General features: G+C 34.5%; 2 protein-coding genes and 1 long non-coding RNA gene across 3 annotated transcripts; 2 read left to right on the top strand and 1 right to left on the bottom strand.

Annotated features, from left to right (window-relative positions):
- Positions 1 to 33: 33 nt before the first annotated feature.
- On the bottom strand, positions 34 to 1805 carry LOC141900463 (uncharacterized). Its single transcript, XR_012618697.1, has 3 exons — positions 1678 to 1805; positions 666 to 905; positions 34 to 591 (listed from the first exon to the last, which is right to left on the bottom strand). It is a non-coding gene; the product is annotated as an uncharacterized LOC141900463 (long non-coding RNA).
- On the top strand, positions 153 to 18714 carry LOC141900461 (protein 4.1-like). Its single transcript, XM_074787383.1, has 20 exons — positions 153 to 243; positions 1001 to 1061; positions 2954 to 3082; positions 3690 to 3794; positions 3889 to 3931; positions 5085 to 5160; positions 5263 to 5484; positions 5834 to 5921; positions 6110 to 6262; positions 6689 to 6786; positions 6864 to 7033; positions 7457 to 7477; positions 8978 to 9150; positions 10694 to 10789; positions 13524 to 13598; positions 14088 to 14168; positions 15369 to 15578; positions 16072 to 16110; positions 16198 to 16348; positions 16442 to 18714. The coding sequence occupies exons 2-19, from the start codon at positions 1029 to 1031 to the stop codon at positions 16309 to 16311; spliced, it is 1926 nt and encodes a 641-aa protein (XP_074643484.1). The 5' UTR covers positions 153 to 243; positions 1001 to 1028; the 3' UTR covers positions 16312 to 16348; positions 16442 to 18714.
- An 87-nt stretch (positions 18715 to 18801) lies between these two features.
- On the top strand, positions 18802 to 26714 carry LOC141900056 (meiotic recombination protein SPO11-like). The gene is made up of 13 exons (XM_074786766.1): positions 18802 to 18852; positions 19128 to 19250; positions 19403 to 19491; positions 19576 to 19642; positions 19751 to 19859; positions 19975 to 20061; positions 20155 to 20191; positions 20383 to 20492; positions 21802 to 21901; positions 22006 to 22043; positions 22223 to 22299; positions 24617 to 24728; positions 26306 to 26714. Coding segments are annotated over exons 1-13 (1071 nt in total). The 5' UTR covers positions 18802 to 18850; the 3' UTR covers positions 26426 to 26714.
- Positions 26715 to 27457: the final 743 nt, after the last annotated feature.

A 27457-nucleotide genomic window follows, 5' to 3' on the forward strand; every position in this document is an offset into this window, starting at 1 on the left:
GTTGTGATATTCAAAATGTTTATTGACGTTCGTTCATATAAAAATGTGCACAAATCTACATTCTAAACTAAACAGAATTGAATTTTTGACACTGATAGAATAGTTTTGAAAAGAACTATTTTGTCTATCATCATTTCACTCACTCAGGACATTGCTCCGCCACATCAATTTACTTCCGTCTTCGGCTCTTGAAAATTTCTTAATTTTCCCTTTCGTTGGGAGCTAAAAAACATAGTTTTCTTGGTAGGTAACGATATTCTCACTGGTTGCATGCTCATGCAAAAATATTTGGCACTATGTGAATGTTTCCCCTTTCAATTTAGAAGCCTAAATTAGTCCATATGATTTTAAAATGATAGATGACCGACCGACAAACCGCCGGATCCGGAATTATTTTGAGGCCTTCTCAATCTTGCATTGTTTATTCACTGTTGTTTATTTGCATTGTTTGTTTTGCCGAGTGTAAATTAGCCTTCTAGTTTTCATGGAGTTATGCACTTGATACTTTTTTTAAAATTTAATTGCTGCCTTTATTACCAACCAGTCCAGTAAGTAGAGTAGGCCTACATGCAGAGATAGGCCAAAACTAAACTGAAAAATCAAAAAATGAACTACTAAAAACACAACAACCCTCTGTGTAATTTATCAGAATTACTGACACTTACTACTGCTATTGCCAAGTTACATGATAGGCAGGCTCAAGTTCTGGAGTCGAGTTATCAAAATATACAGTCAGTTTTATCCCTAGATAAATTTAATCTGACCAAATAAGTCATCCTTTGTCTATTATTAAATCTAATTCATACTTTTGAGTCATCAATAACTGAAAAATGCCCCGCCTATAATTAGTTTTGTTAGATATATTGAGGTAGGGTTGGTTTTGTTCTTGCTCCTCGTCGAGTAACCTGAAATAGAAAATCATAAGGCTTTAGTTATATAATGTTGTAGTATAAGATTTTTAAGGCGTTCACCAACAATGCTCCAATTTTGTTCATTGTAGTTTATCGTGGATTTAAGGTGAGAAAAATATGGCTGCTGATGAACCTCAGCAAAATGCAGTGGTAAGTAGAACTTGGCCTGAATACATTCCCATATTCTGGGGCGAGATGAGTAGGCCTATGACTGGCTTTCGTATTCCCTTCCCATCCATAGACTTGAAAGGCAAGGTGGCCACTGACCAGCAAAACCTAGAAAACTTAGGGAATCATAAAACTCAGGGAATTCGGATATACTACTGAATTGTCCATACGTTTCTTATCAATAGATGATTCATAAGAAAAGAACATTTTGTAATAGTTTAAATCAAGAAATTCCTCGGATTGATTCACCTGGGGAATTTTGTCTTATTAACATGGACAACTCAGGGAATTTGTTGATTGGTTTAAGTGATCACCCTGGAATTGAAAAGGTAGAATGCAGAAGAATTTCTAGACGATTGGGACCTTTTGGAAAAGACTGTAACCTCTAGTGAACTTAGTATTGGCATCTTTGGCTGAATTAACTCTAAATGATACTGTACTAGGCCTAGAGTCAGGATCTTTATTTAGGTCACAATTTAAGGCTAAACTAGTTCCAAATTCTTCGAACACCAAATATTCAAAATTGTAATTTACATATTTCTATCCATTTAATATACATTTATTCATTCTTGATGTTAGATACTTTTTTAAGTCTTACCTTTGGAAGTTAAATATTCCTTGTGGATTGTTGGAAATCGAGAATTCCCGAAGAGCTAACGCTGACTTTGATCAACAAGTGTTGAACGAATGCGACGGGTGAAATGGGACCTTTATTGAAATCATGTCCCTTATTTGAATATCAAGAGTAATTTTAACCTTTGTTCATTGAGGTCAACAGGTTTTATGATATGTATGGGCATATCTCTCGGCCTACACCGATATAGAATACCTAAATGTGGCCTATGAATGATTACACTACATTATTCATATGTAAATGAGTATAGCTCTTTTCAAGTAATGATTTCCTAATTTGAATGTGTCCTAGTTCAACGGTGGTATTTCGGGGACTATTGACTAGATTCATTGTACAAATACTGGCTTGAAATACGCTATCTGAAACGGAAGGGTGTGTATGCGTCCATAGTGTCGGAATTATATATTCACGTCACTTGTTGAGAGATTTAGGTAAGGTTAAAAACTATTTTGTTAAAACAATATAAATCAGTAGCTAATGTAATTAAGAATGTTTCACTCCAGTTGTTGAGGATCCAGTTTTAGGTAGGCCTATATAGATAATTGTGGAAAGTTTTACACAACAAAATTACACTTAAAAAGGGTTTGTGAGTAAGGATTTATTGAACTCTGATCAGTATACATCACCGTAGCTCAGCAATATATTTCTATTTAATTCTCATACAGCTAAAATGTGTTCACTAACTTACTGTTGGGGTTACTGAGTGGTTGCATTTATAGAATAGTTTTTCGGGAAAAACAATGTATGAATTTGTGACTATTAGATGTAGTGCATGATTGAATTAAAGGGTTAATGATTGCCAGTTTAAATATAAATGTAGGCAGCAGTTGTTCCCTCTCCGGTATTTTCTACATAAATATGTTATCAATAAAATATTGATCATAAACTAACTCACTGCAGCAGAGTACTGCACTGTATTTAATGCAAAGGATATCATTTAGTTTCACTGTTTGTTTCAATATTTGTCACGTTCGACTTGATGCCGATCAAATTTCGGATTTAGTGCATATTCTTAGATTTGACAGTTTTTACCGAGTTTCACCCTGTATCATTGGAGGTTTAGGAATTTATTATGCTCTTTATGAAAAACCATAGTTTTCGGGAAGATGGCTATAAGCAGGTAACATTGGTTGGTAAAAGTGTGATTCATTGCGGGACTTACTCTATAAAAAGATGCCTCTAGGTCTAGTCATTTCCTGGTTACCATGTATAATACAATCGACATTCTTTTGTTCTTCAGGACCAACACGTAGAACAGAAAGAAGCGAAAAAGACTTCTCCTAAAAAGCAGCCTGTCCATTCATCTGCCAAAATGGTGAAAGTGCGAGTATTGCTCCTGGATGGTGATGATTTAGAGGTGGAAATTGATGTAAGTTGATTTATCAGAACAATTTCAATCAATATTTCTGCATTCATCTGGTACGTGATATGAGACCCTCGATGAAAACTGGTTTTAGCTATGTTCGCCATTCTAGAAAGTCGCTGTATTTACCCTTGACTGGGTGACATGACCCCGGTGTCCTCGGAATAGATACATTTCTAAAGGAAACTAATCATATTTCCTAATACTATGTTAGATACTTTAAATGTTTGATCACAGCTGAACGACTGCTAACCCATTAGAGGCCTACATTATTTTATGTCAGCATATATTCTCCTCTAATATCATTAAACATTGTGTGGATAGGGGTTGGTTACTCATTACTGAAGTACGTCTCTGCTTATGCGTATAGTGTATGTCTGGTTTTTAATTGAATGGTGACAATATTGATCAGTGCTTGCGCATTCCTCTTCGCAAAAGTTTTTAGCACCATTACGACTTGCAAACAAACAGTCATAGACACGAAACGACAGGCCTTTATCATGTTTTAATGTTCTGACTCAGTTCAAAAAATATCGTCCGAAAATCTTCTTGTCCAAATAACAATAATATGTAATAAAGATAGATTATCAAAACCATGTTTTTCATATTATAGAAAAAAGCGAAAGGCCAGGTTTTAATCGATTCAATAGCCGATCATCTGAATCTGCTAGAGAAAGATTACTTCAGCGTAATATTCAGAGATAATTCAGAAACATGGGTAAGAAATCCTCGCTTGATACATATTGAAATTCCGGTATAGACATTTCATTGTTAATAAGACTTGTTAATAAGACTTTTCATTCTCGTTGTAGTTCTGGTTAAATCATGAGAAAAAGATGGGAAAACAAATGAAAAGTAAGTGTGCGATTGACGTGTGGTGTGTTGTAGCTTCCTCCGTTAGCAGTAGACATTCACTATGTGGGACAGTAGTTGCTCTGTATAAACAGTGAACGTTAAAATGATGTTAATATCTAATTAGGGCTTCCCCAAAAATACATCAAAGAGGAATTATATTAATCAGTAGCTAATGAGGATGGATCTGATAATGATATTTCTATTTCCGGTAGCTGTGTGTGAATATTTATCTGTGTTTCCATCCTGTTACATGACTCACTCTTTTAGCATATGTCACCCTATTAGTAGTAGTATTTAGAAGCGTGGGCCAATTTTGTAATAAAATGGAAGTAATGTGGGCACAGATCTGGTAATGATTCGAATAATAAAGGAGTTTCCTGGTTGGAATTTATCCTGAAAATGTACAAAATGCCTTAATGTAAATTAGGTCAACGCGGTAATAAAAAAAACTTATGTTTCAGTTGACTTGTACAGTTGCATACAAATTGTTGAGTGAATGTTATATGATACATAGCACACAGCTCTTGAGCTGTCTGTACATGAGATGAGATATGTGATTATCTATACTGGCGTGGGTATGAAGCAAGTGTGTGGCTCACGCTGAATGCCGTATTGTGATCAACTGAGCTTGTGTTTTACTCTCTTACTGATCATTCACTTTACTACACTTCTTATACCTAAAATTGATTAATCCAGGACCATAGTGCTGTGCTGGGATTTCACTAATTCTCGTGCCCAGTCTCCAGTCATTGGTACATTACAAATCAGAAAATTAGCAAATTATTTAGGCATAAATCGATAAATTGCTAGGTCTATTGACCTAGAGTGATACATCATATCATAGTGATAGATTATAAATACCGTAATACAGTTTAGTGCTTAGAAATATTAAGTGAACAACAAATGGCTAGGTAACGGGGGCACAATTGATTCGGCTCGAGTATTCTGTAAAGAATTTTATCACCAAGCCATCAGGTCTGGGAAGCAGCTTAATCTAATATGCCTAGATTCCGATGAGTGATTAGAATATCCTAGTGTTGGCATAATAATAACCAAGGCTGTGACATCGAAAAAAATTTATTTCATTATCTTGATTATCGATTTATTCTTAGACATGGCTGACCTCAAATCTGTGGTTTTCTTGATATTGCAGATAGCCCTTGGGTTTTTGAATTCAGAGTAAAATTCTACCCACCAGACCCAACTGTTTTACAAGAAGATATCACAAGGTTAGTGAATAATATAATATATATCATATATCTCATCAATTCTAGAAGTAAACTCTGCTTTGAAGAAGTTGATTGGTTGTAAATTATTATTTTCACTTTTAGATACAATTTATGTTTACAACTACGAAATGATATTTTGGCTGGAAGATTACCATGTTCTTTTGTCACACACGCGCTCCTCGGGTCGTACACTGTGCAATCAGAACTGGGTGACTTCGACGCTGAAACTGCCAATGGTATCCAATATTTATCTGAATATTATTTCGCACCTAACCAAACTCCAGAACTGTTGGAGAAAATTGCTGAATTACATAAGACGCATCGGTAAGTATTTATCGTGGGCCTTGCAATGATAAAAACTTTTTATTATAATGAAATTTTTGGGGATAATTTATCAAGTTACTAGGGGAAACCAGGTTTTATCCCAAACAGACAACCTGCTCATTGTAAACCTTGATTACAAGTTATATGGATTACCAGTAATCTTGTTCTGAAACTAAATCTATCATTATGTGAATCATGATGTTGAAAGTGCTTCATTTCTCCTCAAATAGACTACCGGTAGTAATGACTAACTACTGGTTTGATTATCTCTTCACAGTAGGTGGCAGCATTGTGTGATGGATCAAAAATAGATGCATTTCTAATGATGATTGTTTGATTATCTTTGTAGCGGTGAAACCCCATCCGTAGCAGATATCCATTTCTTAGAAAATGCCAAGAAATTAGCAATGTATGGTGTTGACTTGCATCATGCACTGGTATGTGATAAATGTTAATGATTGATTACCCTTATCAAAAATCCACAGACTGGTCTTACATGAATTTCTGCCCGTATACATAGTTTTGAATGTCAATATTTGTGCTCTGGGATTGTTAAATCTGAAAATATTTAAATAGAAAAATGAATATACCTGTTGTATATAAACGGGAATGAATTCATTTCTAGGATTCAGAAAATGTCGACATCATGATCGGTGTTTGCTGCACTGGTTTAATGATATATCGAGATAAACTTCGAATCAACAGATTTCCGTGGCCGAAAATCCTGAAAATTTCGTACAAGAGGAACCAGTTCTTTGTGAAAGTTAGACCGGGAGAGGTAAATTAAATTCTGATGGCATTAGTGATATAAAATGAAATTAGTTAATGTTCTAGTGATGAGAATGTTTTGTATAATGATTTTATATAGACAGTCCTTGATGGTGCTAGTAGCGTGACGGTATGTATGGAAATATAGCACCAGCAGATATATATCAATCAATCCAATGTTACTAGATTTCATCATGGACGTATAAACTCTAGTTTCATGTAAAGATCTTTGTCTTTCAGCTGACACTCTTGACATTTGTGCATGCTTTGTTCAATCAATTATCTCCAAACAATTTTACTTCAATTTCATTTCATTTAAATACCTCATCACTTTGTACATTTTGGAGTTTGTTTGAGTTGTAGGAATGTGGGCTGTATGAATGTATAATTATTCCTATATATTCATGTTTTTGTCGTTATTTTTACGTTTTTTTAGTTTGAACAGTATGAAAGCACAATTGGTTTTAAGTTGGCTAATTATCGTTTAGCTAAACGACTCTGGAAAACTGCGGTAGAACATCATACATTCTTCAGGTAACGGTAAATTTTGGAGTCGTTTCGTTATTTCGAGAAGTCGACGAAAACTGCATCTATCGATAATTGACTTGTAGATTGAAGGAAGCCGATTCTGCTGAGAAGACAGTTATATTCCCGCGGTTTGGTTCGCGATTCCGATTCTCCGGTAGAACCCAACATCAGACCAAACAAGCTCTGATCGAACGACCAGCGCCGAACTTTGACAGAGTCGCCAGTAAACGTAAATCACGTAGTATGGATGGAGGTATGTCGCATTCATTCGTAGAATCTTAATCATAAAACACATCATCATATGAGAAATGTTGTAATTTTTCCCTCGCAGTAACTGCCTTGCCAATTTTTTGTGCACAGAATTCACTGAATTTGCTTATTTTTCATCCATTTTGTTGGTTCATTTTATCACAAACACTTTATGTCACTCGCTTTACAACAAAATTTTCTACTTACGATCGATTGAATAGTTCAGTCAGTATCTTACATTATTTTAGTTGCTTTCTCATATCATAATATCACAGATATAAACTGATATTTATGGCCTGAAATGGTAGTATATAGATATATTTGCTTATAACTGGTCATTGGATATTTCTGCATTGCAAGACTACCTGGTATGATGTTATTCTGCATATCTCTTGATACAAATTGTATTGAATTTCCATTGTTTCAGAAAATGAAAGATTAAATTGGGGTAAATTTGATTTAGCTTTTCAAAAGCTAACAAATCCGACTTGAGTTGCACAGAAGAGTTAGTCAACTAATTAAGAATTATTCATAAGATTTACGATATACATTAAAGATTACAAAGTTCTTGATAACCATTTTATCTGATTTGAAAGATTTTAGTTGGATTTTTTCTAAAAACAGATAAAAAGTTTATTTGTTTTTAGTTTTACTATTTATCTGATATATTATACACAATATGCACCTTATAAATTAGAGTAGCATGATTTCAAATTGTGTTGTCATCTTATGTCTGTCGTACGTTAAAAACTGTCTCCATTGTTGAGTTGAGAATCTGTTGATTTGCAACGTTGGAATATCAGCTTCGATAACGGGCTCTAATTTGGGTAAACTTTCTCAAGCGAGTGTGTCGCTTATGCTCATCAAACTGCTTGAACTAGTTGTTCAATAAACTCTTGCTTGATGCTCAGTGTTCATTTCAGAATATATTCTCTCTGTCTCTACAGCTTGTTGCCATTTCATTAATGAATAAACTGCTATTACAGGCCTAGCTTATTCCTCAGATACGATCACTAGATTGAAAGGTACCCACTCCAGCATGTTCTGTTTTATTATCACCATCTTTTTTCACTAACTTAAGAGCAATATGTAAAATCTCCTAATACCAGTATGCTAGTATTCGAAATAACCTTCCATTGTTCATCGTTTTCTAATTTTACTATCTATTTTTGCACTATTGCTCTTAATGAATGTATCATCATGTTGCTGAAAAAATGATTTCAATTGTTATGCGTGTGCTATGATTAGATATTGATTATTCATGAATATGTGACCTTGATGAACTAACAACTCAAACCAATTATTGACTGCTCAGATTCACACTTAAACTACGTACTTGTAGAATTTTTTCAATAGCACATAAAACTCGCACCAGAAACATCCACCACCTCTTCGCTGGTCCAATTATTTATGGATATCATATCATTTATAATCATGCATGTAATGATTGATGCACTTGCTATGATAAATTACTTACCATACCTCAGTACCCTGATATGCATTGACTGAAATGCTGTGTCATTGACATGGTGGTACTGGTACATGTATTGTCAAAAATTTGCATTTAATTTACTGGTATGTTATTAGAAAATATCTGTATTTTAATATATACCGGTACAGTAAACCTCACCTAACTCGGACAAACTAGGGGTGGCAAAATTGGCCTGACGTATTAGGCGATGTCAGAAAAATGATTTTGTTTAGTCTGCGTAAGTCAGTGAGTCATGTCCGGTCATGGCCGAATAAGGCGAGGTTTACTGATTATTCCAATATTTCTCCAATATCATTACAATACAATAAGGTTGCATCAAGTTAATATGTAATATGTGAATGCAAAAGATAGTTAGTTTTATAGTTTTCTAGTTGCTGATGTTCATGCAGTAATGATAAAAAAAATGTATAAATATGATAAAATATCCATAGATAATTCATTGTTATTGCATTGTAGGTTATGGAACCTATCCTAGAGGAGATCAGTATGACCGTGGAAATGAACATGATAAAGATAGCATTCCCATGCATCCTCTGCGAGGCAGTCGCAGTGGTGACGTACCATACGGAGACCGTGACAGCAAACATCTCGCTCCTCACGAGGATGATAATTTGGAAGGCTATAGACCGGTACGTTTTTCTAACCATTTAGTCGTCAATATGTCAACATATTATCCCTTTATTGCAGCTTGGTATTTTTGTCTAAATTCCTCTCCGAATGTTCATGCGTTTAACCTGCGTTTTGGTAATGGATAGAAGATGGTCTCCTCTCTATTTTAAGTCCGGATTACGTTCATCAACCTTTGCATGATTATTACATGTATTAAACTATATCATGTTTATCATCCTCATACTGCATGGAGGTTCCATCTCCTTATATTGTTCTAGGTCTCGTTACCTTATGATTTCATTTAGTTTCATAGTGTTTTTCATGTAGTGAAAGATTTTGTTCTTTCTAAGAAAAATCAATTTTTATCGATATTTATTCTAATTCTTGATGAATGAGTAGGAACGACAATTATTTGGGCAGCAGAACAGTTCAGACTCTACAGTACCACCTAGAGGTCCACTAGTAACTACATATGATCTGCCGGCTGGGTCGATAGACACTAAGAAGGAGTATTACAAGCTCAGTCCCGATGATGATCACTTACAAAACAGTCATATAAAGGTTTTGCTGTTCTGCTATGTGTACTATTTCCATCTACTTCTACGTTTATATGTAGACCTCTCCAGTTCCTTTTATGGGTAGATTTCAAAGTTTGTTTCAATGTTTTTCGTGATTTTTCCCAAGTCATATCAGTATTGATCACATCAAACTTAAAAAAATTTGGAAGCGAAAATATAGTTCATTTTCATAGACTGATCTGATTTGAAGGTGTTTACTGTTTCAGTATCTTATGTAGCAACAGTTAGATGTTCTAAATTATGTGTGAGGGTGCCGAATGTAGTGGTCTGAGAAGCTCTGAAATCTATCCACAATCAGGAAAACTCACATTGCACAGGCATAGCAAATCTCTGAACCCTGGATGAAAATTTGTACACAAAATATATCATATTTATTCAATGAAGCATGTGACATTTTATGTTTCTTGCTGCTCATGCTTTTCGCATGTTTTCAGATCAAAAAGTCAGTTACCAAGTCTTCTACTTTCATTATTTAAAAAATATTTCTCTATGATTAAACATTCATGTAGCAACGAATGAGGAGCGACAAGGTTGGCAAATAAATCTGATTTCTCACCACCACACTAGTGCATTTTGGATTTGAAATGTTGGTTCATTAGAAAAATTGGGGGAATTTATTTTCAAGACCCATGTATCCTCTTCCTATTCCTCCTGTCTTTTCCTCTCCCTCCTCGATTCCTTTTGATTTTCTTTTCGTTGAGTGCATCGTTGTATTATGAAACCACTTGATATCGAATGATGTGGTTATTTATTTTTGTTGTAGAATAATAAAGTACAGAGTGTGAGCAGTATTTAGAATTGAATTTTATTTTCATGATCACTGTTCTGATAATGATGCAGATATTTTATTTCAGTTATTGCTGTGCAGCACATTTTTATGATATATTTTACAACACTGTTCTTTGATTGATTGAAGTTATTATGATGATTTGATTTGGATTCCCAATTTGAATGTTTTTTAAATCAATGATTTGTATGTATTTAGGGTCCGGGAAGCAGTCGAGAGAAGTTGCTAGGTCGTCCAGACAGTTCCAACCCCGACGGTCTCCTTAATGCAGGTGCCAACCATGGCTTAGATGAGGTTAAGATTAGTTTTCATTATTTCATGCTTTGGTATGGTCTAACTGCTTTGTCTTCCCTAATCTCCTTTGTAAAAAAAAAAAGAAACACTCTTACACGCATATTTGTTACCACAGCGCTTGAACACACTTTATGTATGTATTCCATGTATTTGTATTCCAAATCTTTTTATGAAGTACCAAATTTTCAACAGTTATTCAGATCAATTCAAAATAATAGCATGTTGTTAAAAAAGTACATCATATTATAATGAATTTATGTAAAAGATTGCTTGCTGGCATTTTTGTGTTTAGTTTTCTCTTCAGCCACTGTATGTCAGCACATGGTGCACATTATTTAGTCCTGACATACTTTAGTTAGAACTCGCTATTTAGATGCAGTACTGAGAATGTTTTCATCTATCATCAGTACATTTTTACGAAATGTCTTTATGTACATAATATGATATATTATATGATTCTCTGTACAATGAAGTTTTGATAGTCTACACTAAATTCAATGTTTCTGTTTGGATGATTTGCATGTTGATAATGATAGATTAGTAGTATTTTTTTCTATATCTCTGTGACATGCCTCCTTGTTGTCCATTGTTATTTGTTTACAAGAGAAAAAAATGTTTTACACAACCCATACCGAGCATGACAAAATCCTGCTATTTACTTTACGGCAGGCGGAATCTCAACCAGATTTGCATATCCCAGTTAAGAGGCTGCCCGCTGCCTCCAGGTCATGGTTAGATCAGGTCAGTGTATTCTAATCAGGTGTTTTGGCAGTTTTCTCCATGGCAAATCAACTAAAATGAAATATATTCTATTCATATACATAAATAGTTCTTTACTACTAATTATATTCTGGTGAAAAACTTAGTATATTTGCGTCCATTTGATGTCCTTTTACTAATGTCTCATCCGAAGCAGATTTAACTTTCCTATGTAGTCGTGATAAATTAAAGTTACTACTATAATGATTTTGATGTGTAGAATGTTGCATCGATATTGTGAGAAAGATTTGATTTGACTTGTGTGTGTGTATAACAAAAGAACTTGTATTCAAATAAACCATTCATCAAGATTCTTCCTAATTGGATACTATTTGCCGATGTAAGTTGTCGATTTATTTTCTCTAGTAATGAGTAGCCATTAGTGAAGAATAATGAATTGAAAAAAAAAACCAATTTGCCCTTAGCAACATTCTTCGCTGAGCTTCATAATTGTGTTTGCCATGGAGTATTACTGGGGCCACCAGATTGTTTTGTTTCTGATTTCGTGGTAGCACTGACCTGTTAACAACTCCTGCTCATTCATATATGGGTGCAGTCTCTACCATATCGTTCAATTTGTACATTTTTGCCATAGCTATTTTTGAATATTGAATAACTGTAGATTTTTCCACGTCTTTATTTTTAACGTGAGCAATCTACCTTCCGAATAACAATGTGATGCGTTTGTGGCATACCGGTATGTCATTTGACCCATTATACACCTGAGTCGAGCTGTTACTTGACTGATTGATCTTCCATGCTATTTGAAATTATGAAGGATTATTGCTAGTGTTGTACCAATGATGCTTACTGTCCATGTCTCTAGCCTTCAGATCAATTGTATAACATAATTGTTGGCACGATTTGGATGGAACTGGTGAAAGCATACAACATTCCATTAAAACAAATGAAACTGATGATGTTCATCAAGGAATGAGTCTGGGTTTTTAACAGGTCCCTTACATGCTGCCTTAGTGATGCTAATAATCATTCAATCAATATCAATTTTCTATGGGCTTCAGGTAGTGTTTGCACTATTGTCCTAAATGATATATTCATCCCATCATCACTAGAATAATTTTCATCATTCTGTTCCTCTTATCTTTAAATACCTTTGATCTTTTGCTTAAATACTTTGGTCCAAATAAAAATTTCTGTATTGGTTCAGATATTTCCTATCAATATCTTTTGGTTTGAAATTCATTCATTAAAACTTAAATAAAATTTCATCTATGTATCTATATTTTAATGTCATCGATCTTGTGAACTAATTTGGCTTTAGTATTATACAAATATATTTTGAAATGCGGTGAAATAATATTGATATTTTGATTGTACAAACTTTATAACGCTTTGAATTTGAAGTTGGCCATCTCACTGACCTTTACCCAAAGCATGCATTAGGGCTGAAGCTATGATGAGACATGGAAAGTCAGTTTGGCATGTTTATGGTGTATAATGGGTCTTCTCTTTGGGTTGCATATATCCAGCTTATAAAGTTTTCAGATCTTAGCTGGGCATATGTCACCAGACTATGTGGCTGGTTTTGTATCCATATCCAATGTTATGTGATGTTTAATGATTGGTTTATGATGTTGATGTTGGGATTTTTATGATAATAGGAGGAATGCAGTTTTCATTTTTTAGGGATTGAGAGGTGGTGATTACTTGAAATATAAATGGGAATCCATTGTTGTGTGGTATGAATGACTGCGCATGAATCATATATATCATTAACCTGTACTATCTAGACAACCATGTTGCTGTATCAATATTTGTCCATGTTGCAATGGTATGAAATCAATTAACCTGTTGCACGTTAATGCTTGGATGAAAGTTTTTTACTAGTGAAGCGTCCACTAGCTCATCATTCCAGTAACATGATGTTTATACCGTACACATTACCGGTACCTGGTAATTTGTAGCCTTGTATGAAATGATAGTAACAAAGTTTTATTATTTGATTTATATCTAGATCAATCCTGATGAAGCCGAACGTTCTGAAAAACATGTCAATAGCCCACCAAGACATGTACTTAGACCTGGAGAGGTAAGAATCATTCATTAAATTGATGCTTGTTCATCCACCAGTAGTAGTCCCTATGCTGAACAACCTGTACGGTTAGTTTGATTTGGTGATGGTTTCAAATTTATTGTTTTTCATATTTATTCATATATTTATGTTTGTATGTATTATTTTTCTGTACTGTTCATGTTTTCTCTGATTAGCAGTTACCTAACCATTTATTCCCTCTTAAAATTTTCAACCTCACTGCATTTTGGAACTAGGACTTTTGTCTCCTATTCATATAAGACCATACGTCAAAAACTATTTGTGTATTCCATGTTGTAACTATTAAGTAGTTATGTTTATTTATTGCTAAAAAATGTATGAATCTTTTATTTTGGATCTAATAACAAGTATTCTGTGGATTGCTAATCAGTTAAATGCAATTAGTATGTTCCGTTGAGTAAGGTTACGTTGAAACTGCATGTAGTAAAAGATTGTTGTATGTCACGCTCAATCAATGTGTTACAGCGGGGTTCAGCATACGGCCGACCAATATCTACTGGTCCTGATTCTGAACGCGGAGAAAGGGGCTTAAAAACTGGTCGACCAGTAAGTACCCAGCGGACAATCACACTACATTCTTGCGATTGTAACAATTCATTAACCACTAAAACAGGTTTACAGTTGCATTCTCAAATATAAGAATACAATGGCGGCTGTTAAAGGATGGTTTTATTATATGAATATACTTTGAGACTGCAATTGATATCATCACAATGTAATCTGAACCAGCACACTTTGTACATATCATTAGCTGAAAACTAATTGTGTTCTTCTAACCCTCTGTTGCTTGTCCAATTAGTCAGCAGATGAAGGTGTTGATTCTGATAATGATCACAACAAAACTATTGATTCAGACCCTGAACAGGCAGGAGAGGTAACTTCAGTGTTGTTTCCAAGATTTCTTTGCAATCATGAAGTCTTGCAAATTCATTTGGTTGCAGGAAATGTGAATGAATGTTGTCTTCAGTGTTACCTTTTACATGTCAATACAGCATTTCTATTTTATCGTGCAATACCATACACTGCAGAGATTTTGCTTTCCTTCATTAAATACACTAGAATGAATGAAAATTCATATTCATTTGAGTTGATAGGAGTAATTCTGCCAGTCAGGAAGGCCTTGATTGATTCATGGTTTACGATTTATTAGCAGGCAATGTACCGATTCCACATGTACGATGCTGTAGCCAATTTTAGTTTTATTTTTTAGGCATTTATCCCCCCTTATGCATGCTATTACTAATATCTTCTTTCTTAAGAATAAACAATAATATTTCATGGAGTTTCTTACATAGAATTGTGGCTAATAATCTGCTTGGTTTACCAAATTCGTTGCATTCTGTTCAATTATGTCATCTCTATTTTCATAATTGTATGTTATTGTGTCGCATATACTGACAATTTATTGCTCAGAGCAGGAAGTATGATCTCTTCCATTGATTATTTACAATTTCGGACACTATGAAGCACACTCCACTTATATACATGACTTGCTCAGGAAATAAATGAAAACTTAACATGATTATGAATTTAGAAAGACAAATCCATAGCTGCTTGAAATAATAATTCATTATTGAGTTTCTGAGGGCTTCACTCAACAATTTGTTCCATCATGAAAATATGATCGAAAAGATTGCAAGGATTGAAACTATATGACAATTAGCGATGTTAGCCCTTGAATCTGAATGTTGTCACCACGGTGGTTGTGAAATATTGACCCAGTGCCTTGTTTCCCTTTGATTACAGCCTCCCACTGTTAATACAGAACGCACCAAATATGACCCTTATGTTGATGTAGAAACTAAACCTACCACCGTGGTGCCAACAGTTCCAACTGAGACACAATATTTACGCTATGAACTCGAGGGGGTCAGTGGCTCTGAAGGTATCAGTACATTTATAAGTGGGGATTCAGATCCTGCTCTAGATGGCCATACGGTTAATACTACAGCTACGGTAAGCATAGTTCTAGACTGTGTGAAGTTATTATCCATAAACCTTCCAGTTAAAAGCTACAAGCATGTTATGTTTTTTGATTGGTTCAAAACAGAGAATGAAATGAAGCGATAGATTTCTATACATGGTCGCTTAGAAGAAACAGAATATACGTCCAAAGCTAGGCTTTTTTTGAAAATTGTTTAGATTCATTTCATAGAGTTGCTGGCACCCACCCGCTGAAAAAATGTGGAATGGTCAATGGGCTTTTAGTAGTTCAGTTGCTTGTTAAGATTTGTCGTTAAGTTTTAGTTAGAATCATAAGCAGTACTGTACTATGTAAGAATGCAATTTTGATAATGATAGTAGCTACAATGTATTTTGTTTTTAAGTGACGATTTCGAATAGGTATATTGTTATAGCGTTAGTCATACTGAGGTAGAAACTGAAAGATTCACTACTAAGATATTTTCGACCACATTTACTTGAACATTATTATATTCTACATTTTCAGTACGTTATGGACAAGAAAGCGGATGATGACTTTGATTTGGTATGTTAATTATATTATATTCTTTTTCATTCATTTCTTCATCTCGTTTGATTGTAGCAGTTTTGAACATTCTTACGATTGTTATAGGCGCTAACTGAAGCTATCAGACAGGCTACAGGCTTTGATCCAGATACTACAGTTGCTGATGAGACCATCGAAAACATAGAGATTACAACGCAGAATCAAGAATCGGGAGTGTAAAATTTCTCTTGGGTGTTTATGATTTTATACTTGTAAGGTGTGTACTTCCTTAATCTACTCGTTTTGAATTTTTTAAATTTTTTCTTTAATTGATCTATCGTTTTATGAAAAATGGTCTGTATGTTTTTAGGTTGATGGGACTGCTTTCTGTCAGTAGCATGCTGCTTTGTTAGGTGGACACAAATCCAGTGATGATGATAGTAATACAACCAAATATATACGTACACTGTGTTCCTTTAGTAAACTCGCTTTGTTATTGTTCATATGCATCACGTTGTATACTCGTCTATCAGTGTTTCGTACAACAATATGCTGCCTTTCGATATAAAGAATACGTATATACATATTTCGACATATTTAAGAGACTCGACAGACGGAACAAACCTCTTAGAATCGATAGACAATGTCACCACCACTACTAAATCAGGATACTTGGAGTTTGTTACATGGGACTGAAGCAGCTGGACATTGTAAATATTATTTTGCTGACGAATTAGGTTTCATTGATTTTACTCGACCAGACCATGATTTCTTTGAATGTTTTGACATCATTTGGATATAATTATGGCTCTTAGTTTTAACTTACACGAGGTATCACATGCGATCTTCCTTCCTCATAATGTGACCAAGTGTCAAATTTGGAACTTAAACAACAGTCTGTCGGCAGTAAAATCATTCGAAAATTGCTTATTAATCTAAACTTCTTGTATAAATTAAGTCACAGAAGATTGCATTGTACATCATATTTTTGATCATAATATATACTATACATAAACATTATTATTATTATTATTATTATTATTATTATTAATATTACATATTATCATTTTACCTGTAATGTATAAAATGTCACGAATGTAGTATTGTAGCTTGTCTTAGAATTCATTACTCATGTATGACCTTACCGGTATATATATTGAATATGAGAATATTATATATATTTTATGCAGATTGCCCATGCGACATGTTTGTTCTTGAATAGAAGCAGATGATTATAGTTTTATTAGCTTTTCAATTCATTGCGTTTTGATATAAAAATGGTATCGTTAAATTTTGCAATCGGTATGCTGCTGAAGTATATTATTAATAGATTAATGGATGGAAATGATATGGGTCAAAATCAGACGTTCCGAATACTTTTTCAGTTGATATTGGGATATTGGGTTTGATGATACTTTTTAACATTTGTCTCTTAATTCTAAGCCGTCCCAGAGAAATATTTCTGAATCATTTCATCAAAAATTATAGTACAAAATTCCAATTTTGATATGGTGTAACTGAACAACTGTATACTAAGGGCGTTAAGTATGAAATATGTATGTAATTGGGTCCATTAGTTTTACTGATATGTTGCTGTACTTTGTAACATCAGTGTATTCGGCATAACATTGGATTGCCAATAACCAATGAGATCGCTTTGTGCCAAATTCACTGGCTGTTTATTTTATCCATCCATTTTTTTTTGTCATCGAAAAACCATTTCTTTTATTTCGAGGCTTTTGTATGATATATTGCATTTTATATACAAACAAAATTCGTTGTTAGCCCAAGAATATATCATTGATTTAGTTTAAACGATTTCTAACTGTGTACAGGAATTTATATTGCTTATTATTCAAGATGGAAGAATTTGTTATCGCGTGTACATGTAATTCAGAAACTCCATTCTAAAGCTTAGTGTCTAAACATTGAAAAACTAAATCTAAATCCCTGATCTTTTTGTCATCAATTGCATTTTGAAATAGAAAACAGAATTGGCAACTGTAGCCTACTGGCTGCAGTTGAAGAAAGAATGAAAATATGGTCTAGTTACATATAGGCAGCAATGTACCGGTATTAAAAATGTATCTCATGACATTCACGTCTAACAATATATAGGACATTTCCACCCAATGAATGATGTACTGGTACGTAGGTCAGGGATTAAATGAAATGATTATGTGGCTACACCTTAATACTCATCAGCGTGCATTGTTGTCTTACATATTGCAGTAAAATCTTAATACAAGTTTTTATGAATAAATCGATGCTGATTGACGAATTTTCTCTTAGAAATTTCGCAGAATGTTTTAGTACAAAAATGGGATGTTGATTATATTAGTGGTATCGAGATGGTGTTTCAAATTGTCTTTATTGGTAATTCTATCTCTTTAATTTTATGTGTCAATAATTCGGCATCATTGTGTCGCTTTTCGTATATAAAGATTTGGTTTTAAATCTGATGACTTTTCTGTTTTTATTGTGAAATTCAGTGTGTTGTTGGTGTTAATTCATATGGCTATCTTAATATTATATAGCCTATACATGATAATTATATAGAAATGATGAAGCCTTTTAAAGGCAAAATTGTCTACGTAAAATTTGGCGATATATCTGTATTTTATGCTTGGAAAAATAATAAAAGTCACATAATCCAAATATGCATTGTTGTTTTGACTCGCATCACTGGCATCAGTACCTGCTGCCATCTAGTGTCGATAGTTAATTGGAGCTGCCTGTGATGAGTTGAAACGATTTTACGGCGTTGAAGAATAGGCCTATGTAAGAAATTGCCCCTTGGCTGGGTATTAAAACAGAACCACTGACGAATTTCGTGCCTAGGAACCTTTAATATTCCCAACATGCGTCCATCCATCCTCATGCCTCCCGTCTATCTCAACGAAAAAATTCTAGCCTGCCTTTTCTGGATGAGAGCCTGGCTGGCTATGAGAAATGTGGAATGATGATGATAGCTGACTGAGCAAGTTCGCCAGATTCTGCCAACGTGTTGTTTCAGCGCCTATAGAGTCTTATTAGAGTGCACAAATTATTTTCAGGGATTCGGACGACACAGTTTTGAAAAAGATAGAACAAATTATGCTATCCATTGTGAAAACTTTGAGCCTTGGTGAACCACCATCTCTACTCTATGATTCTCGTTCTACTTGGGATAACATTAGGTAACCTGATTTAATTAGACTTACCCGGTATTTCAGAACATAGAACTGAGTTCTATGTCCAGAATAAGGCCTTTCGATCCCGGCAGTAGGCCTGAGCCTACTATTATTTTAGAGTTTTATTTTCTGGGTCACTTACCGCTGTATTTATTCAGTTTCCATGAAGAAACTGGTTTGCAAATGAAATTGAATCCATCTATGACGGTGCTGAAGTATAATGTGGCCACTTCAGTCAATAGATATGGTATGTATGCATGTCATTCCACATCAAATAAGTACTGGTATTGATATTAAGTCAACTGAATGCTATTTTTAACTATTTTCACAGCACTTACATTGAAAGTTATCTCACTCATTTACAAATTGGTGCAAACAAATTCATTTTGCACAAAAAGGTTAGGTACCAGTTCCTTTTCTATGTGATCTTTAATGGACCCTGGATTATCCAGTAGGCCTATATCTAGCTGTTTCAATAGTCTATCATATTTTTCAATTAAATCTAGAGATATATTTTACCAAGATAAAAACTTATTTGCAAGTCAAGCAGTAGTAGATGATATAATTGACAATATATCCTGTATGCTAAAAGTCCCTAGATGGCAGCTTCATGTGGTAAGTATCAAGTCGCCACCAAACCCCAGTGTATACCAGATTCTGTTTCTAGTCATGACTAGATTTCATCTAGGCTATTCAGCAAGCTTCCATCTAGGCCTATTCCATTTTGCAGATAGCCACATCCAAAGGCTGCATAGCTGGTCAAATACAATATACAGAACAAGATGGAAATGTAGTTAATTGCAGTGCATCAAATTCTGTAAGAAATTGATAAAACTTTATCTAATTGAGGAGTGTTTTTAGTCATCAGTGTTCAATTCCTGTAATTAATGTGCTTTCATTGCATTTTTAGGGAGTATTGGTGTCATCAAATATAGTTGGACTTGAAAGTATACCCTTTCTTTGATTATTTCTTTCCATATCAGTAAAGAATAGGCTTATTTAATCAGCTTTCAATTCCATTTGTGCGCAAATGTATTCATAGATGTCGGTGCATGATTAAAGTAAACCTGTACTAACATAGTCAGATAAAGGTATTCATTATATCTGCAGGTTTTTATGCCTTATCTTATCTAAACAGATATACGAACAAATGCAAAGTTGGTCTTGATTATTGAAAAAGATGCTACCTTCCAGAAGCTACTTGACGAGGGAATATGCCAGAAATTGTACCCATGTATTGTGATTACGGTACAGTAGAATGTCTTGATTCTGCACTATTTGCCATCATACCTATGGTGGAATAGCCTGATTGTGAAAAAAGCTAAAATTGTACAACATTTGAACATGAAATTGCCTTTTCGTTCTTGCTAATGAGAAAAAACCCATTAGATGAATATTACTAGCCTGAATGGCGGGTAATCAGCAGTGCTTTTTAAGTAATGATCATTCCAAAAAGCAACTTGGAATAATGAATTAAATATTTCTATAGGATCGCTTTTCACAAAGTGTTAGAAATCTTGAGCTTATTTGCTTTTGATTATATATTAACTTAGCTTCCATTTAACGGCGTATAAACTTAGGAAAATTGAATTAATCGGCTCTGTGTCAAGCTGTTCCTAATGATTTGTTCGATGATTTCCAGATTCATTGAAAAAGTTTTCCTTAGAAAAGCCGCTAACCAATTTTGTTGTGTAGAAATTCTTGTATTTTTAGTCAGACACAGTCGTTAATGTCTCCTTACAGCACCATTTTCTATTAAAGAATGCGTTGGAGTCTTAATGAAGATCAATCAAGCTGAGAGAAAATCTTATCTATTAAAGAGTGCTAGCAGTCTGAGTACTTGCGCTGTCAACAAGATTAGAATCTGACATACAACGAAATCTAATTAGTTCTTGTCACAGTAGGGATGCTGAACGAAACTAGTATGAAATTATAGTTTACCTTGTTGACATAAATAGCTTCTGATCAGTTTCTACTTGATTGTTTGATCTTTTCAAGACATATATACTGTCGGCCTGTATTTGGTTTCATGATTGAGTTGTGCTAGTATCTCTTTGTTTCACTTCATTACATTAAATGTGTGAAGCAACTCGTGTGAACGTTGGGGGCACTTAACAGAGTGGCTCTCCTGTCTTCATGATAAGTAATTACGTTTGAACACATTACAGGAATTGACTTTTCAATTGCTGCCATGATAAATGTGAAGCTCTTGTTTGCAATTTAACATTGATTAATTTGCCAGGAATCTATCGCTTGCATCCCATTGCATACCAAATCCCTACTAACAATTTCACAAATTTTGCTATCGTGTCATATCCAGAACTAGGTTGAATAATGATTTGTATTGGAATGCTATTCAACCAATTTTGTGATTAAGGAATGAAGTCTGTTGGGCCATTTCAAAAAGCGACCATATTTTTGATTAAATGGTGTTCAGTTCATCATGGTGATTACTGCTGTCTCCCGTGGCATTTCAGCTATAAAATTCCATTCACAAATTGAATGCGTTATTCAGGTTTTCTGCTATAGCTACTAGATGTGTAATTTTCAATTGCAGGGAAAAGGTTTCCCAGATGTGAATACAAGATTGATGGTGAAGAAGATTTGGGATATCTTTCATATCCCAATGTTTGCTCTCGTAGATGCTGATCCTCATGGTAAGTTGTTACCTGGTTATTGCTCCTCTCATCTAAGTCCCTCATGGGATATGAAAAAAAAATTTCTTTAAGACCAAAGTAATTGAAGATCTCAATCTTTTCAGGCATCGAAATTATGTGTATTTACAAATTTGGTTCTCGGGTATTTAGAATCTTTTATTATGTCATCCATGTTGAAATTTTTATTTTATTGATTGTTGTGTTTTTTAGTACAACGTATTTGTTGAGGAAATGCTATGTTATATAGTCCTAGATATTACCGAGTTGCTTCATAACAGTCATCAAAATGGTTAATGCAATACGTCTGTACTTTCGTTTCAGTCTCTATCCTTTGAGGGGCATAATCTTGCTGTTCCGGCAATTCACTGGCTTGGCATTCTTCCATCTGATGTAGAAAGGTAAATGGGTTTAATCTGTCTTTGTATGTGATGTCGGTGTGTTTTGTTTCCCATGTGAAAATCTGTTTTGAAAACTTTGATGTACCGTACGCATATTGTAATTTTCATTATGAGGTAATCTAATTATTTGAAAATCTTGAATCACCTGAAGTTAGAAAAGGCAATATAATTGTTCCAGTTCATTGATGATGCTCTCATTAGTGTTTTTAATTAGTGATCGAAAACTTTTGGAGAATTTCCTTAAAATGCAGTATTTGTGACGAGGTATAATTAGAAAATGAAAGTAATTGCTGCCAGTGGCATTCATGGGATTAGTTCTTTTGATGACATAATGACAATATATACCAATGCTCTTTAGGTTCAATTCAATTCTTCTTTGAATTCAAGTTGTCTTGACAACCATCAGGAATTAGAATGATTCATTTTATGTGTATGTCAAAAAATGGAGATTCTTAAAAAATACACATTCAGTACACTAATCTATTTTATCTGACATCTGTTGATTAGATACTATTGACAATATAATCATTGGTTCTTTAGCCTTAGTTGAGGAGATCACAGAGAAACGAGGTGTCATTTTTCTTTTACAATATTTCGTATGTTGTCAAGTTATTTTCCCGTGTGAATAACGTATATTTGGTAGGCGGTAACTGGGACACATATGGCGCGGCGAAACCTGATAACATTTTACCACAAAAATCGATCATTCAGTTATTTGATATCCAGATCCATGATCAATTTGTGGTGAGTCTGTCTGGGGACACTTTTCGAATGATAAATTGTGACTGTAAACGCCTCTCCTGCGGAAATTCTGCTTTTTCTTTCACAGTTGCTCTTTTATCTTCATTTCCCCATTCGTTCTTTCTATTAACTACGTAAAACTACGTTGAATCAGTTCTCAATACACTGGCAGTTTCTTTCATAGGATTCTGCACTGATGTTTGAGCAATATCATTCGTCTTGCTCACACTTATCCCTGATGCCTTTTTCCTATTTTGCTTGTAAGCTTTAGTTCCAGTAGATTGATACCCTTAGATGCATTAGTAATGTTTAGTTATTACTCTCATAAGGATTACAACCAACTTTCTCTGTTTGACCTGCACCTAGTCTCATCTAATCAGTATTGTCTACGGGATATAACGGCGCATTAGTATTTTCCCCTTGATAAGTAATCTTTTTTAAGTATATTGTGCGGATGAAAAGAACTGTATAGAACAAAAAAAGTTGAAGGATGAATTCATTTCACATGAGAGGTTTATCGATTGGATTCGCGTATTTTTATTTCAGAAATGCTTCTGATGTTTTCAAGTATTATATGTCGATCTGCATGATCTATATTTAAGAATCAGCTTCGGGATATACGTATGTCCTTTGAAGACTTGATTAGGAATGAGCCACCGGGCAGAAAATTTACTCAGCGCTTTCCTCCTCGTTGCAAAAATCTGTTAAAAGAAATCAATTTGGTAGCTGTCCAATCCCCTGAAGAATTATGAGAATAACTGCTCAACTCAGGCGAACTTGGAGTACATACACGTTTAGCTGTATTTACATCCCTGTAAAATATTCCTCTCAAGTAGAACGCTTTAGGCAAATATTTCTTTGAAAACTTTCCGCTGCTAGTGAAATAGAACATAATAAAACATGACCCACAGGTCGATCGTGTCTCGATCCAATCTGAGCATCGATCATTTTTTGTGCCTGCGGCATTAATTCGTAGTGTTGCTGAGTAAAATATTCAGATCTATTTTAGATTGTATCTGTTTTCTAAACCATAAGCGATTACCAGTAATACCACTGTGTAGCTGAGAATTACTTTACTTATTGACCTGCTTGTTTACCATTCAAGAAAAGAATTTAATGGAGCGTACATACAAAAGACAGGTTCAAAACGTATTCAATCTATTCCACATTCGATCTCTTATTGAATCTTCATAAATTTTCATCCGTTGATGAGATATAGTTTAACGAGAGAAATCCCACAATAAATTCAGCCAAAACGAGAAACTTGAATAGATGAGTATATATATATTTGCGCAACGTTTCGGCTAGAGACTATTAGCCATCATCAGGCGTACTGAGAACAGGAGAATATTACAAGATATTTATACACGACCAAAACAATAGAAACAGAGTGATTGAGTAAGATATTGAAATAGTTTAACACCTTTTGATATAGAACCTTCACACATCTTGATATAGATTTGTGGATGTTTAGTGTTAATCGATTCCATCTACGCATCAAATGAAATGTAGATTTTTTTAAAGTTTCAAAACGTTTCCGCGATCATATTGAAATTGTTCGCATTCATTTCCACAGGTTGCATATTTCCAAAGAGGTTGTTATACCGCTTACGAAGACTGATATAGCTAAAGCAAACGAGCTGGAAAAACGTCCATATTTTCAACAGAATAAAGTCTGGCAGGCGGAGGTATGTGTGAATAAGTATTAACATGTTGGGAGACGGCTATTTTGCTTTCTAATAATTAAGTAGTGGTTAATGTGATTTCTGGTGCATTATTCGGAGACTGATTGAGTTTGAAGCACTTTGATGTGAATGAACATGATTTGGTAGATTCCCTCGCATAGTTATGTTATCTTCGTCCAAAATAAACCCAAAAATAGTGGATAAGTTAATGAAATTACGAGATGGCCGCGAGGAAATTTGCGTAAAAATGCTGTCAATTTGATATGTTGCTTAATTGCATCAGCGGAGGTTAGTTTATATAGAAAGTTCCATAATCCATTACTGATGCTCATTTTGAGCTGGCGCTATCACCCATTAGGGTTGGGAGCAGTATGTTTCCCTTCTTGTACAGACACTGATCTGGAACAATTGACATGTACCGGTGTATCTACATCAATATGAATTCAGGCCTATTGTGTCATTCTAAATTCATAATTAAACCAATAACATCAGCTGAGTAAAGAATCAACTAAACACTATTACAATATTTCTGATTGAAATCTAGATCATACTGTGGAAAATTGTTTCGAAGGAGATGTTTTTTTAATAGAAATTAGTGTTCGGTTCTACCATCTCATAAAGAAATCTGAGTTCAGGATTGATCTCAATTTTAACGATTGATTTGATACGATGATATTGTGTTTCCTATCTATGACACAAATGAAATTATAGATCTGTAGCCTGGTGCATCGATACTTCCTACACCAAATAATACAATTGTGACTTGATGCGATACTGTATCAATCTAGGTTTATCGTCGTGTTGGGATATGATATAATTTAGGCTTTTGATGAAGATCATTTCTGGATTGTACAAGCCCTTTATGGTCGTGGCAGCATACTGATTTTCATCTCGTCCAGATTACAAAATGAGATTATGATGCAATATTTGTTACTTTATGAGATTTTTTATTAGCCTCTGCAGCATACGTGGGGTATTTGCTGTGTGATCGAAAACTGTGATCAAGAAGTGTCACTGAGGTTCTGTAAACGATAGAAGAAGACCAGTATAGCAGCTAGCTGTATTGAGTGTATCTTGTATAGAAACTGCTGATCGAAATGAGTTAGTTAATCTCAGAGCATTTATCTTGCTCCTGCTGTGGAGTTTTAGTGGTCATATTATCCTTATCTTTGTACGTATTATGTGTGTGGCCATAGATATATTTCCCCATTGCTCCCAGGCTAGGTTTATTACTCTTTCTGGCATCTTCTCGGCTGTGATTTAATTTGTTCATAGTATGAGTAAAGAGAGTATAATCTGGACACCATACCCTACACCATACAGTACTATATTGTTCTCTCTTTTCTGATCTTTTTGTATTCTCCTACATTACATGTTTGCCACAAGACATGTTATTATCATTGTCAGATTAATCTAAACTTGTGCATTAATGCACAGACTAAAATGAAACCATTTTTCATTGATAAGAAAGCAAACATTACATAAATATTTAGCGGCTATAGTTTTAAAGGGAGTTTTATTCATAATGATTCATTGTATTGTAGTAAGGATTACAATTAATGATTATCTTCTATTTCCAGCTGACCAAAATGATTCACTGGGGGCACAAAGCTGAAATTCAGAGTTTATCTTCAATCTCCATGGATTTTCTGAGTGAGGTCTATTTGCCCAATAAACTACGGTATGCTGGATGGATTTAGCCATCTCTGCGTAGAATAAATTGCCTGATCTGCCGTCACTGATAAGCTAATTTAGCTATTAGTACTGACGAAATCTTGATCCAAATTGGGAAATAGTGTAAAGATAGCTGGACACTATACAGTGAAAATGTTAATTTGTCCATTTACATGCTGGGAATTGTATTAAACGGATGATGGTTTATATTAGATTGACTATTTGATCATTTGTGTTTGAGTATATAGAGGTTGATCTCGTGTCATTGCAATCAGAAATTCAATGTTTTATTTGGCACCAGCAAATAGACTGTTTGTGAACGTTTTAAAATTTTTCGACTGTTTCATTCGTTTTTTAATAAACTTCAACTATATCGTACTTACATGTTTATATAATTGTACTTAGTTAATTCATTGAAAATTTTTGATGTTTTTGTAGAGTCTATTTTTATATTGATTATCATTGTAACGCGTTGTAATCGCATTTTGATAATTGCCACCATGTGGTATTAATGCGGCCTGTACGATCGATTGATGATGCTTTGATGAATGTGTTTCAAGGTTCACTTCTCCAACATCGAACGCTCTCCGGTCGAGAGAAATTTTACATTCAAGTGCCTGATTGAACGATCCGGACTTTGAAGAGATAAAATTGGCATGAGCAAGACGCAAATGACGCATGAGATCAACTAGACGTCTTTCTTACATCGGGATTAGCACTAGTAAATTTACATTTCACTGATCACTGATGGCTTACATTTAGTGTGGACCAAATCTCCGGAGATCATGACAAAACTCTTGAGTAGATGATCCCTCTAATTGGCCCAAATTGATAGTTGATAGTTTGCAAATCTCAACTGACTTAGCGAGAGACTTAAAACAATCTATTCCTGAGTAACCGGTTCCAGATTATCTAGTTCTGGAAAACTGAATCCTTGAATTTTCATGCTCGCAAACCCTTGTATTTGTGGTGGATTATTTTACTGGCAATCCATTTACTATAAGCCGCTGCATCAATCCTCCATCACGGTGGATACTGAAAGCCCTTCTGCGAATCGT

Source organism: Tubulanus polymorphus, chromosome 2 (genome assembly GCF_964204645.1).
Source record: "Tubulanus polymorphus chromosome 2, tnTubPoly1.2, whole genome shotgun sequence".
NCBI lineage: Eukaryota > Metazoa > Nemertea > Palaeonemertea > Tubulaniformes > Tubulanidae > Tubulanus > Tubulanus polymorphus.

Excerpts from the sequence above, each read along its gene's own strand:
- LOC141900461 (XM_074787383.1), top strand. The coding sequence starts at position 1,029 with ATGGCTGCTGATGAACCTCAGCAAAATGCAGTG. Across the intron at positions 5,922-6,109 it reads TTGACTTGCATCATGCACTG|GATTCAGAAAATGTCGACAT; the intron begins GTATGTGATAAA and ends ATTCATTTCTAG. Across the intron at positions 7,478-8,977 it reads AAATGAAAGATTAAATTGGG|GTTATGGAACCTATCCTAGA; the intron begins GTAAATTTGATT and ends ATTGCATTGTAG.
- LOC141900056 (XM_074786766.1), top strand. Across the intron at positions 20,192-20,382 it reads AAATATAGTTGGACTTGAAA|ATATACGAACAAATGCAAAG; the intron begins GTATACCCTTTC and ends TTATCTAAACAG. Across the intron at positions 21,902-22,005 it reads CGTAGATGCTGATCCTCATG|GCATCGAAATTATGTGTATT; the intron begins GTAAGTTGTTAC and ends CAATCTTTTCAG.